The sequence below is a fragment of the Scomber japonicus genome, chromosome 17, assembly GCF_027409825.1.
Source record: "Scomber japonicus isolate fScoJap1 chromosome 17, fScoJap1.pri, whole genome shotgun sequence".
NCBI lineage: Eukaryota > Metazoa > Chordata > Actinopteri > Scombriformes > Scombridae > Scomber > Scomber japonicus.
The window spans coordinates 24,061,471-24,074,021 of NC_070594.1; the positions used below are offsets into that span (position 1 = coordinate 24,061,471).

The following is a 12,551-nucleotide window of genomic DNA, read 5'->3' on the forward strand; positions in this document are numbered from 1 at the left end:
AGTATTTTGGGGGAATTTCACAGTTTTTTTCACTTTCTCACAGTCAGAAACTAATAAATGCTTTCAGATAGACCTTTTTATGTATTTGTTGTAGTCTGGAGTATGTCAAACAGCAATATTAAGCTATCTTGGCTCAACTGTGGAGTGTCTATGGGATCAAATAACATAACCATGATCCCTCAGGCACCCAGGAATTGAGCAAATCTAAGCTAGTAAAAAGAGGGGTGAGGGGTCGCCTTTTTCCAAGCTCTATCTGAGCCGAGGCCCACAGTCTTAAACTCTGACAATCCCTGATGTAAAGTGTTGTGTTTTTTTTGCCTTATAAATTGATGACAACTTAATATTTCAAGCAGACTTTTTGGATGTATTGTATGGGTTCAACGGTTGATGATGATGAGCTGTGATAGATGAAGAGGTGGGACTGAGTTTAGGCGTCTTCAGCAAATATGAAGGAAATGTGGTTAGAAAAGGGGATCGACCCAGTCTTTGACCTCGTGTTGGACTTGAAATGTTTCTTTGTTGTGAGAATTTTCCATTGCATTGTGAAAGTCTTTCTGTTTCAGATCAGTATTTTTACACTTTACACTAATCTCATGCCTCTTTGTGTTCATTTTGTAACTAGGTGGCAAGCGTTCGGGCAGGGAGGCCCACTCCTTCCTGCGATGCCAGCGATGACGCGGAGGGAGTCGAACCTCAGACCAGAGAGATGATAGAGTGGGCCATGACCGGCTTCTTACCCAAAGGCCCACAATCATTGGACCCCCGAGAGGGTATACACACAGGTTTTGCTCTTATTTGCTAAAACACACACTGTGCGTACATTTTACCATCACATAACATCAAATTTCACCTCATTATAGAACAGGTAAAAGACAAGTAAAATGAAGCTGTGAACATTTCTGTACAGTCATGTTACATTAGAAAGTCAGTAAAGATGAGTTTAATGCTAGATGATAAAGTTCACCTAAATGCCATGAAGTAAATACCATATTTGACAGCTTAGCGTGTCACATTGAACTCCCTTTTTGCAGCACTTACAGTGATTCTTACATCACCAACAAAGACAGATGACAGATTTAACAGGTGACTCAACAGCGTGCAACCAGTTCTAAAGTATTAATATTTTAATATCATTATTTTAAGGATAAAGGATAAAAAAAAAATTCAAACACTGTCCATCACTTGTAATGACATTTGGATCCTCAGGCTTTCATCAGGCAATTCATTCATCATGTCACACACACACACAAAAAAAAAAAAGGAACAAAAAAATGAGTCAAGTATGTGTCTAATCCCCACAGAGGAGCAGAATTATAAAGAAATGTACCCAGAGATGTGGACAGAACCTGAGGCAGCGTACACGCCTCCGCCTGCCAAGAAACCACGCAAGAACTCAGCTGAGAAGGCAAAGATCAGAGAGGTGATCGATGAAGGGACCAGAGGTAAAACATACTGTGACATGAAATATGACAATTTAACTGAAATGTGTGTTTATTATGACTCATCGTTGAAATTAGGTATACAGGCTCTTTATATAGAAAACGGACAGTATGCTGTTTTGGAAGCAGAAAGTCACACTAAAAGCACACTGTTATGCCACTAATAGAAAATCTAGGTGAAGTCAGATGTTGCAGACTACACATTTATATACATTCTACATCATGTATGTGTTCATATTCATACTGACAATGTGTTCTTCCCCCAGAGAGACTCATACAAGAGATTAAAAAGAAGACCAGGAACATAGAAGGTAAGCGTTTCTGAAATAATGAAAGCTCAGTTCTTTGCTTAACTGCAAGTACAGAGTTGACAAGTAACCTTTCTTACAAGTAATATTGTAACAGCTGGTAAATGGAGTTATGAGGTGATAGTCTGTGGTTAATGGAAGTTATTACATTTGTTTTTATATATTCAGATATCTGCATCTCCTGCGGAAGCCTCAACGTCTCTCTGGAGCATCCTCTCTTCGTAGGAGCAATGTGCCAGGGCTGCAAAGTAAGATACTCACAGGAAGAGTGGAAGTCAATATTGTAGCTCACTGACTCTCAGTCAGATGCTGTCAACATGATAGGAGCATAACATAATCTGACAAATTCTGTTGTCCAAATTGATTTTAAACATAGTATCTTCCATAGTGATATGCAGTATGATATGATATGATGTGACTGATTTATTTATGCTTTATTTATGGGCTACACTACAGACACAACATCCAAGGGAAAACATGTTAAAGTGAAAACACTTGTTTGCAACATGGTCCAACGTTAAGAAGCACAAGACATTAATCATAAATCTAAACAATAGAATCTTGAAATCCACAAACACATCAAAAATAATAACACCCACATCAATATACCAGAGCACAACAAGGACAGTTTGAAAGTAAAAACCTAAGTGAAGATTTATACATTAGTGACTCTATTCTATAAATAAATCCTAACCTGACTTCTATAAGCCTCTTTCATTTTTAACAACAGTACTGTAAAAATAGGAACATCTGGCTACATTATTTACTGGAGGAGCTTTACATGGATAGTCACTGGCCTCTGCTATTCTACAGATGCTGAGTATGGACCATTGTTATCTGTGAACACAAGTATTGATAACATTGTACATATGATGTAGTGTCAGTGGCAATGACTTCTTCTGTCTTTTTTAATTAAATATATTCAGGTTTGAGGCAGAACAAAAACAATTTAACGAAGCAATATTGGACTCTGGGAAATTCTGATTGACATTTTCCACTATTTTCTGACATTTTCTGACCTAAATGACAATTAATCAATAATGAAAATCCTTTATAATACTCCTACTAATTAGTTGCAGCTCTACATGTAATACCAGGCTAAACACAGCTGCATACAGACTCCTCTGCTGTTAAACGAGGAAATTACTGCAGTCCCCCAGTGGGCCCGACGCCTCAAACCCACTCACCTTGCTTTGCCCTGCACCGCTCCCTGCACCCTCCAGGGTCAAGCAGTGCAATACAACGTCTGAGATGTTACACAGATGCATGAAAATGAACAGATGTAGACTGACCAGTACTCCTAAAATGTTAGATTTAATTAGGGATAAACAACATGACACGCTGCCTCTGCCCTTCTCCTTATCGTTGTGTTTTTGTTCTCCAGAACTCCTTCCTGGAGTGTGCCTACCAGTACGACGACGACGGCTACCAGTCCTACTGCACCATCTGCTGTGGAGGCAGGGAAGTGCTCATGTGTGGCAACAACAACTGCTGTAGGTCAGTACAGATTTGTACAGTACACGCCGTGGTGGATGGGATTTGGGATTGGCAAGCAGCAGCTGCGTCTTTTTGTGGCCAGGACAAGAGTTTGGGTTTTTTCACTGCAACAGAAAACAATCTGACCATACATATCAAAGTGTCATTTACGGTTCCTTGTATTGGCAGAGTTATTTATGCGACTACAGAGCACACAGTTGATGTTGGTGTCCAAACTCTGCAAACATATACTCAGCGCAGGAGAAATCAGATAGCAAACCGCGCCGCAAAACTGCATCCAGAGCACCGAGCCAGCTATCATGTGGTCATTCCCCCCAAAACACAGTTTCAGCTAACTAGGGGGAAAATGCTGGCTAGTGAAATTAGAAAGATAAACGTAAAACCCAGCAATCCAATCAGGGAAAACATATCATTATTAATTTGAAGACCTTGAAAACCTATTTTCTCAAGCAGCTACATAAACATATCATTTCTGCTAAAGTTGAAACAGTTTTGGTTATTTAATTTGAGAGATTTCTGTGTTTCTGGTTTGAAAAGGGTCACACTCATGATGTCATGTACTCCACTCCACTAATAAGGATTTAGCAGTTTAAATCTAAATCTATAAATTTAAGGATGCTTTTTCTTAAATTTAAACTTGATTGATGGTTATTTAGTCAAGACCATTTAATGTTAATGTAAAACACAAGCACCAGCCATAAGTTAAAGGATATGTTCACAGTTATTCAAGTGTGTCTTAAAACAACAATCAGGTGTCTATGTGAAGAGAGAGAGATTTTCCTCTTAATCCTAATCAGGTATTAAGGTAATTAATTGAGTTTGGGCGTAAGTATGGACTGATTCCCAGTCCTCTAACGATACATCTGTTTCTAGTTCTCCTCATATTCTGTTTGTACTGAGGTGAATTGGACAGTAATAAACCATAACTCTGATAAAGCACATTTACTTAAGCTATCAAACACTATTTTTTCCTTTTACTTTGGACATTATTTTGGCTGTACTGTGATAATAAGCCACGTTCTTTAGTTAACTTTAATATATACCACAAGTTACAGTATTTTTTGGCAAAATGTCGTTCTTTGTGTCTTGATGGATAGCTGCAGTGGACGTTTCATGACAAAAAGAGGGATTTTGTCACCAAAAAGACTGAAACGTGGATGGCTGAAGCTTCATATTCGCTTCAATTTAACTCAAATACTTTTTTGTGCAGTAGGAGGACTGAATTTTGTTGATTTGTGGATTTGTCCCCAATTACTTCTACTAAAAGTGCTTTATGAAGCAATCTAAAAATGGCCAGTATGAACAAGAGTAATGAGTACAGCAAGAAAAAACATGTCAGTGTTCATTTAGATATCTGAATATTGGCTAAGGACAAACTTGAAAAAATGGTGAACCTGTCCTTAAAGTGAGTGAAAACTGAGCTCTAGGAAAAAAAGTCAAATTTTAATATCTGTATATTGCATCATCATCACAAGTAAAGAAAACATTGAATCTCTCTTTGTGTGTGTGTGTGTGTGTGCAGGTGTTTCTGTGTGGAGTGTGTGGATCTGATGGTAGGAGCCGGCTCAGCGACAGCAGCCATCAAAGAAGACCCCTGGAACTGTTACATGTGCGGCCCTCGAAACACCTACGGGTTACTGCGGCGACGGGACGACTGGCCCTGCCGACTACAGCACTTCTTTGCCAACAACCATGAACAGGAATTCGTAAGTCAGAGAAAAGTTTTGTCCTTATAGATTATATAAATACAATATAATATTATTCTAAAATCTGAATTGAGAAAAGATGCATGGTATAACTACATATCTATATATATACAGTTACATTTTGCAGCCACAATAATAAATGATGAACTACATCGTTTTCCACACTGAGCAAAGCCAGTGCAATCATTTCAGTTCAGTCCTGACAATCTTTAAATAGGTGTAATGTTGTAAATTTGATATATTTGCCGTGCCTCATTGAATGCTGTTTGCTATCATAATGTCATCAGAAAAACAAGCTGAAATACAACACAGTCAAACAGGAAACAGGAGATAAGTGGGGATCAGTGTGGGTTTATGCCAGGGCTTGTCACCTAAACACTGCCAGCACAGTTATATTAGTAATACTACAGAGCTGTCAACTCTCACGCCAATCACTGTTTTCACACGTACTCACGCCACTCTGTCAAAAAATCATACTGAACTATCTTTTTAAAACTATTAGTATTGAACCTCCTTCTACCACGTCTATAATCAGTACCTCAGTCTATCCACTCAGCACTGTTTTCAGAGCGCTGTGTCAGAGCTTCATTATTGAATCCGTTCCGCTTGTTTATTGAGAGAAAACCCAAATCAATGAAACTCCGCCCCATGTTTTCACTGATACCGAAACACACGCACACACTGCGCTGATGACAGACACCTGGTCAAACACTGTCTCAACATACCACAGAGTATAATATAACGGAGTATTAGGGCCACGAGGGGGAAAAAAAAGTATTTTCCATGACGAGATTAAACTCGACATGACGACTTTAAAGTTGAACTTGAAATGTCGAGAATAAAGTTGGAATATCATGCCGAGTCGACATTTAATTTACATGTCGAGATTAAAGTCTACATTTTGTAGATTTTAAGTACAGTAAGTGTAACACAAAATAGCATTTTTTGACTCTTTAGTCAGTTAAATCTTTTTTGGCCCATTTTACCTGAGGTTATAAAGCTGCCTATTAATCTCAATATAAGGCGTTACTCACTTTGGACCACACCATCACTGAAAATGACTAAATCCAATAAACATTCAAATTGATGTGGTTAGAGGCTATAAAAAGCGCATAGAAATCATTTTAAGGTCAGATTACCGACTTTCCTTATAATTGTGCAGGCAGTGTAAATCATCTACGAAAGATAAACATCAAAACTGTCTCACACTCACACACATTAATGTTCTTCAGAAAGTCTATAGCCTAAAGAACAGAGCCTTATCTCCTGATTATCTCATCTTGTCTTACATACAACATGTTGTGCAGCTTCAGTTACGATGCTTCTGGAAAACACCTCTGAAGCTTAAGAGGGCGTGTGAGGTGGATTTTACGATCTCAGCCTCAAGGTGCTTTTGGGACACGAGGCCCAGATCACAATCGTAAATTATGCTGATGCGTTCGGCCTGCTCTCCGCTGTCTTTCCTTTACTATCTAATCATGTTCTCTTTACTCGTTCCTCTCAGGAGCCAGCCAAGTTGTATCCTCCAGTTGCGGCAGAAAAAAGACAACCAATCAGAGTCCTATCCCTGTTTGACGGCATCGCGACAGGTGTGTCATCGATTTTGCTTGCATGTGTGTGTGTGCAACCGTAACATTTTAGGACTCACTGCTTCTGTAAAATTCGTACAGATGCAATGATGCGCGCGTGTGTGTGTGTGTGTGTGTGTGTGCTCTCAGGTCTGTTGGTGCTGAAGGATTTGGGCATCCAGGTCGACAAATATGTGGCGTCCGAGGTGTGTGAAGACTCCATCACTGTCGGCATGGTCCGACACCAGGGACGTATCATGTACGTGGGCGATGTACGCAACGTAACCCACAAACATGTAAGTTGATTCATACCTGCATTTACAACAGTCCACTTGTCTTAAATCACTCAGGATACATTTAAGTGCCACATTTAAATGCTTCTTCTTAAGTGCCTTTTCTCTGCTGATGTTACCTCATGATGTGTTTTACCAATTAGATCGAGGAGTGGGGACCATTTGACCTGGTGATAGGAGGAAGCCCCTGCAATGACCTCTCCATAGTCAACCCTGCACGGAAAGGCCTTTACGGTGAGTGGGAGTCTAGCAAAAAAAAAGACAATAATCGTTTCATTATTTGCAAAGAAACAAAAACAGATTAAATTGCAAAACAGATGTTCTGAGGCACTGGTGATGGTCTGCTTTGAGTTAGTTATAATTCTTCATGTGAAATGAACTGTGGATGCTGAACTCCCCGCAGAGGGAACGGGACGGTTGTTTTTCGAGTTTTACCGTCTCCTACACGAGGCCCGACCAAAACCAGGCGATGAGCGGCCGTTCTTCTGGCTGTTTGAGAACGTGGTCGCCATGGGAGTCAGCGACAAACGGGACATCTCACGCTTTTTAGAGGTAAAATAAACAAAGTCACAAACAGCTGCACAGACTCACACGACAATCCCAAACACACTCGCTAATAGACTTCAAAGCTTCACACATAAAGCAGTGAGTGTGGTGCAGAAGAAAGCTTTGCTGCCCTCTTGTGGTTTGTATCATTTCACCTGCCACAACCCAGGTTTTTACTTAATTTTTAATGAGATCAGCAAATGTACATTGGCCACTTAAGATAAGCTTCACACTCTAAAATTATAATATATTATTAAATGAACATCTTTCATAAGTCAAAAGGTGAAACATCTTATACTTATCTTATACTACCATGTGACATAATATAGCAAAGATTCAAGGATTTTTATTGTCATTCCAGCCATGTAGATACATGAAAGAGAACAAAATACCGTCCAGGTGATTGATTGTAGTTAAGTTGTAGATAGATAGATAGATAGATAGATAGATAGATTGTTAGAGAGAGAGAGAGAGAGAGAGAGAGAGAGAGAGAGAGAGAGAGAGAGAGAGAGAGAGATGAATATGTGATAAAATAAAGACCATCTATAATAAAATAAAGAACCCACACACACAGTAGGCACAATGAGGCAGAAAATAAAGAAATAAAATAAAGTAAGAGATAAGAGGTAGTGAGCAGTGCAATGTACTGCATCAGTAAATATGTGACATTTATACTATATTGAGACAAACAGCACATTACTAAGATGTCAGTGAGATCTGTCATGACTCATGACCCATTTCTTCACTGAATTCTCTATGAATCACAGTGAATGTAAACTGGCCACTTTACAATACATCTTTGATTACAGAGTGATTTTCTAGTTACTCAAAGATGCTTTACATAGACACCAAAAAGTTACACATTACAAGCAAAAAACACACAGTAAGCACACAGAGTCGTAGGAGGGCATATAAAGTCAAATTTCACGAGATAAAAATGGGATATTTTTTGCAGTTGGAAAGTTTGGATGGAGAGCTTGTAGGATTTTATATTAAGGCTGTCAAGTCAAGTCAACTTTATTTATATAGCCCCAACACAAGTTATCCCAGGGCGGTGTTCACATAAAGCAGGTCTAGACTGTACTCGTCCCCCATGAGCGGCACTCTGCAACAGTGGCGGGTTGAGAGAGGAGAGAGAAACACAGAGAAGCACAATACAACAAGAATAACATTAATAATAATAGAAATATGACTAATAATGATAGTAGCAGGTGTGTGGGCGACAAGCAGGACCATAGCAGCACAGTCCACAAACACATACTACAGAAATATGCATTAATGGAACATGACTATGTACAGATGGAGAGGGAGGAGAGAGAGAGCTCAGTGCATCATGGAGTCTCCCAGCAGTCTAGACCCTAACTATAAGCTAACCCTGCTGTTCCTCTGCAGTGTAACCCAGTGATGATCGATGCCAAGGAAGTCTCTGCTGCCCACCGCGCTCGATATTTCTGGGGAAACCTGCCAGGCATGTCCAGGTGATGCATCCTTCATTTTCTTTCTGTTCATGTTTTTAAATGTAATCCAAGCTGAATTTAGAATGCTACCTTATATTGCGTCTTGTCATTTCTTGTCTACGGTATTTACAGACCTCTGTCGCCCATGACGAATGACAAGCTGGACCTACAGGAGTGCCTGGAGCACGGGCGCACAGCTAAGGTATCCACTTGTGTGTGTATGTGTGTGTGTGCGTGTGAGTGTGAGTGTGTCTGTGCTTATTATCATACAGTATCTGACTTTCTGACTAGTGGCAAGCAAAGATTCAGACTTCTAACAGAAATCTGGAGAGTTTAGGCAACTGTAGATCATATTTGAATGTTACATTTTATGTGATATGTAAAAAAAAACATTTTGGGGGCAAAAGTTTGGAAATTGGACAACACTATGCAACATCTAAATCTGCTGGGTAAGGATGGAATTTAATAATCGATCATCTATTGGTGTATTTCATGGAGATAAAAACATTTTCTTCCATGGACCAGCATGTCTGGAAAAGTGAATTAATACATATATTTCTCAGCAATGCCAATTTTCCTGCTGCTACTGTTGCACTTTTGCTCTGCCAGCAAGTTTAAATACTTCAAGAAAGTCAATTTATTACTATTTTGAACCGACCATGTACTGTATCATAACTGCACAAAAGGGGGACAGCTTGTAGAATTAAAAAAGGATATGTGTGTGTGTGTGTTTCTGTCTGTCTGTCTGTTTGTGTGTGTTTGGTTCTGGATGTTAATTCCAGTTTGAGAAGTTGCGTACGATAACGACACGCTCCAACTCTGTGAAGCAGGGGAAAGATGAACATTTCCCCGTCTACATGGACAACAAGGAGGACATCCTCTGGTGTACCGAGATGGAAAGGTACGCAGCTATATATATGTGTGTGTGTGTGTGTGTGTCTAAGTTTACCTTTGCATGTTCTGTAATTTGTAGGAGAAAATGATGAATGCAAGCACTTAATTTTGCTTTGTAGTCCTGATTAATAGATGTCAACAGCTGTTTGGTGATACTCATAACACCTTATGATAACTAATTATATTTGTGAAATTAGTTTTTTTTCTTTTTTTTCTCAGTTCTCTTGTCTGATTGGTGTCATTGTATTGTATTAAATCACTATCATTATTTTTTTTCTTCTGGCATTTTAAATCATAATGTGTGACATAAAACAGCAGGTTGCACCGCTCAAAAAAATGAAGGGATCACTTTAATCACTCAATCAATCAGATCTTGATGAACAAATGATTCAAGTTGAAAATCTTAACTGATTTTTGAAAACCAAATGACGTAATAACAGTCAATGGAAAAACCAAAATCATCAACCCATTGAGGGCTGGATTTAAAATCACACCTAAAATCAAAGTAAAAAATTGAAATCACAGCTGATCCAACTTGAGTGAATTTCATCACAGCAACTCATAATGTGACTCAGTAGTGTGTATGGCCCCCACGTGCCTGTATGCACTCACGATAACCTCTGGGCATGCTCCTGCTGAGTTGGTAGATGGTGTCAAGGGGGATCTCCTCCCAAACCTGGATCAGGGCATCAGTGAGCTCCTGAGTCAGTCTGTGGCTGCACTTAAAGTCAACATAACATAACGTCTCATAGGTGCCCAATTGAATTTGGGTCAGGGGAACGTGAGGGCCAGTCAATGGCATCAATGCCTTTGTCATTCAGGAACTGCCTACACACTCCTTCCCCTTTTTGGAGGTTGTCCTGCTTTTGCCTTTCCATTGTACCTGTTCTCACTTTCATTTGCACCAAAGCAGGTGAAATTGATTCACAATCACTTGTGCTTCCTAAATGGACACATTGATGTTATACTGACTTGGTGTTATACTGTGATGATATAGTGTTCCCTTCATTTTTTTGAGCATTGTATTTACTATTTAATATAAGTAAATATAAGGCTTGTATACCACACTGAGACAAAGAGCACATTACTAATGTAGAGACTGAGTTTGCTCAAATATGCTTGGTTTGTCCATTCTGGGCTACTGTAGAAACATGGTGCAACATTGCAAGCTCCATTTAAGAGGACCCGCTCCCTTTATAGATATATGGCCTTGTTCTTAGGTAACGATAACACATAAATTCTTATTTTCATGGGATCATACACCAATTAATTATTATAGAGATTATATTCTATGTCTGCTGAGTTCATTCCACTAGATGCCACTAAATTCTACACACTGCACCTTTAAGAAGATATTAAATTTTCTGATTTTTATTAGATTATTTTACATATAACCTTAAAATAAAGAGCCCATATCACTATCCAATGAAAACCATGTACCTCCAAAATGCCAGCTTTTCATGAGCCAATAAAAACAGTCCAGTTTTCAACTTCATCAGTTGGTTTTTGAAAGATTTTTTTTGCCACAGAAGAATGATCATTTTCAGCAAATTTGGAGATAGATGGTTTTCCTTACATTATACATCTACAAACCTGTTTATTAAGATTTGTACATTTTTTCCCCCTGGTCCAGCCTAATACAAATGATCATGTGTGTCTGCAGGGTGTTTGGTTTCCCCGTCCACTACACCGACGTGTCCAACATGAGTCGTCTGGCCAGGCAAAGGCTCCTGGGACGTTCCTGGAGCGTTCCCGTCATCAGGCACCTCTTCGCCCCGCTCAAGGAGTACTTCGCCTGCAACTAGTCACACACCAACTCTCTCTCTCTCTCTCGCACGCACACGCACACACACACACACACACACACACATAAAGAGTATGTAATAACACACACAGTGTACAGCTCGTACATGAAGGTTGGCTGACTCAGAATGACACATATGACCGGACAGTCATACATACACCTAAATATACTCACATAAACCTACATACACACACATATTGTAAAGGACTGCTTCCCTAGATCCCACCTAGACCATTGGCTAACCGTAGTCTCCCTGGTGCTACCTTGCTGATATCCACACACACACACATTCACACTCACACACACACATACATTGGTGCAGGGTCACTGTACTGTATAACCCTCACACACCAAACTTCCTGTCCGACCTTGAAACTGATGTCTTCTGGCTTTACTGTGTCCTAGTAGCTGGAGTTCAAACCTCCAGGGGGTGCTAAAACTGAAAAAAAGGGCGCTCCCCTGATTTTTTTTCCCTTTTTGAATATCTGTCAGATTACACCAACAACACCAATGAATCCCTTCAAAAACCATAACACTTAATTCTGGATGCATACATAGTTCCAGTACTGCTTGTGTGTTACAGTGCAATGAACACAAATATACAAACATGTATACAAATACACACATACACACACACACACGCACACACACACACACACACACACACACACACACACACACACACACACCCCAGTTAAAGCTCGTGGTGCTGGTCAGATAGAGATAATAGTCCAAATGGTGCCACTTTAATACAACACTTTTACAGTTTATGGTGCTCTTTGAGGCTGAACCGTCTCTGGTTGTTTCAGTCGCTGCGGTTTTGTGTCCCTAACTTGAGTTTAACCAAACGCATACAAAAGCAGACGCAGAGGCAACACCAGCCGAGAAAGGCGGCAAAAGTTGACGTTTCGACGTGCCACTCTAGTGGAGCATGATTTTTTTAAACTTATAATGTTGGGCAGAGTGTGCTGGAGGAGGCCTGTTAAAGACAAAAAAGAAGAAGTAGGAAAAAGTTCAGATGGGATTATTATGAGACACC

The 12,551-nt window shown here is 39.7% G+C and overlaps 1 protein-coding gene across 5 annotated transcripts in view; it reads left to right on the forward strand.

Annotated features, from left to right (window-relative positions):
• The window catches only part of LOC128376795 (DNA (cytosine-5)-methyltransferase 3A-like), a 57,367-nt gene extending 45,797 nt beyond the window's left edge, over window positions 1-11,570 (forward strand). For 3 of the 5 annotated variants that reach the window (XM_053336648.1, XM_053336651.1, XM_053336652.1), the window contains 14 exons: window positions 623-782; window positions 1,302-1,442; window positions 1,706-1,750; window positions 1,916-1,995; window positions 3,132-3,244; window positions 4,767-4,950; window positions 6,455-6,539; window positions 6,669-6,814; window positions 6,955-7,045; window positions 7,215-7,363; window positions 8,750-8,835; window positions 8,947-9,016; window positions 9,597-9,715; window positions 11,372-11,570. In XM_053336648.1, the coding sequence (XP_053192623.1) occupies window positions 623-782; window positions 1,302-1,442; window positions 1,706-1,750; window positions 1,916-1,995; window positions 3,132-3,244; window positions 4,767-4,950; window positions 6,455-6,539; window positions 6,669-6,814; window positions 6,955-7,045; window positions 7,215-7,363; window positions 8,750-8,835; window positions 8,947-9,016; window positions 9,597-9,715; window positions 11,372-11,513 (1,611 nt within the window). In that variant the 3' untranslated portion in view covers window positions 11,514-11,570. Of the gene's footprint in view, window positions 1-622; window positions 783-1,301; window positions 1,443-1,705; window positions 1,751-1,915; window positions 1,996-3,131; window positions 3,245-4,766; window positions 4,951-6,454; window positions 6,540-6,668; window positions 6,815-6,954; window positions 7,046-7,214; window positions 7,364-8,749; window positions 8,836-8,946; window positions 9,017-9,596; window positions 9,716-11,367 lie in introns of all 5 variants that reach the window. The other 2 variants (XM_053336650.1, XM_053336649.1) reach the window with 1 other exon arrangement.
• Window positions 11,571-12,551: the final 981 nt, after the last annotated feature.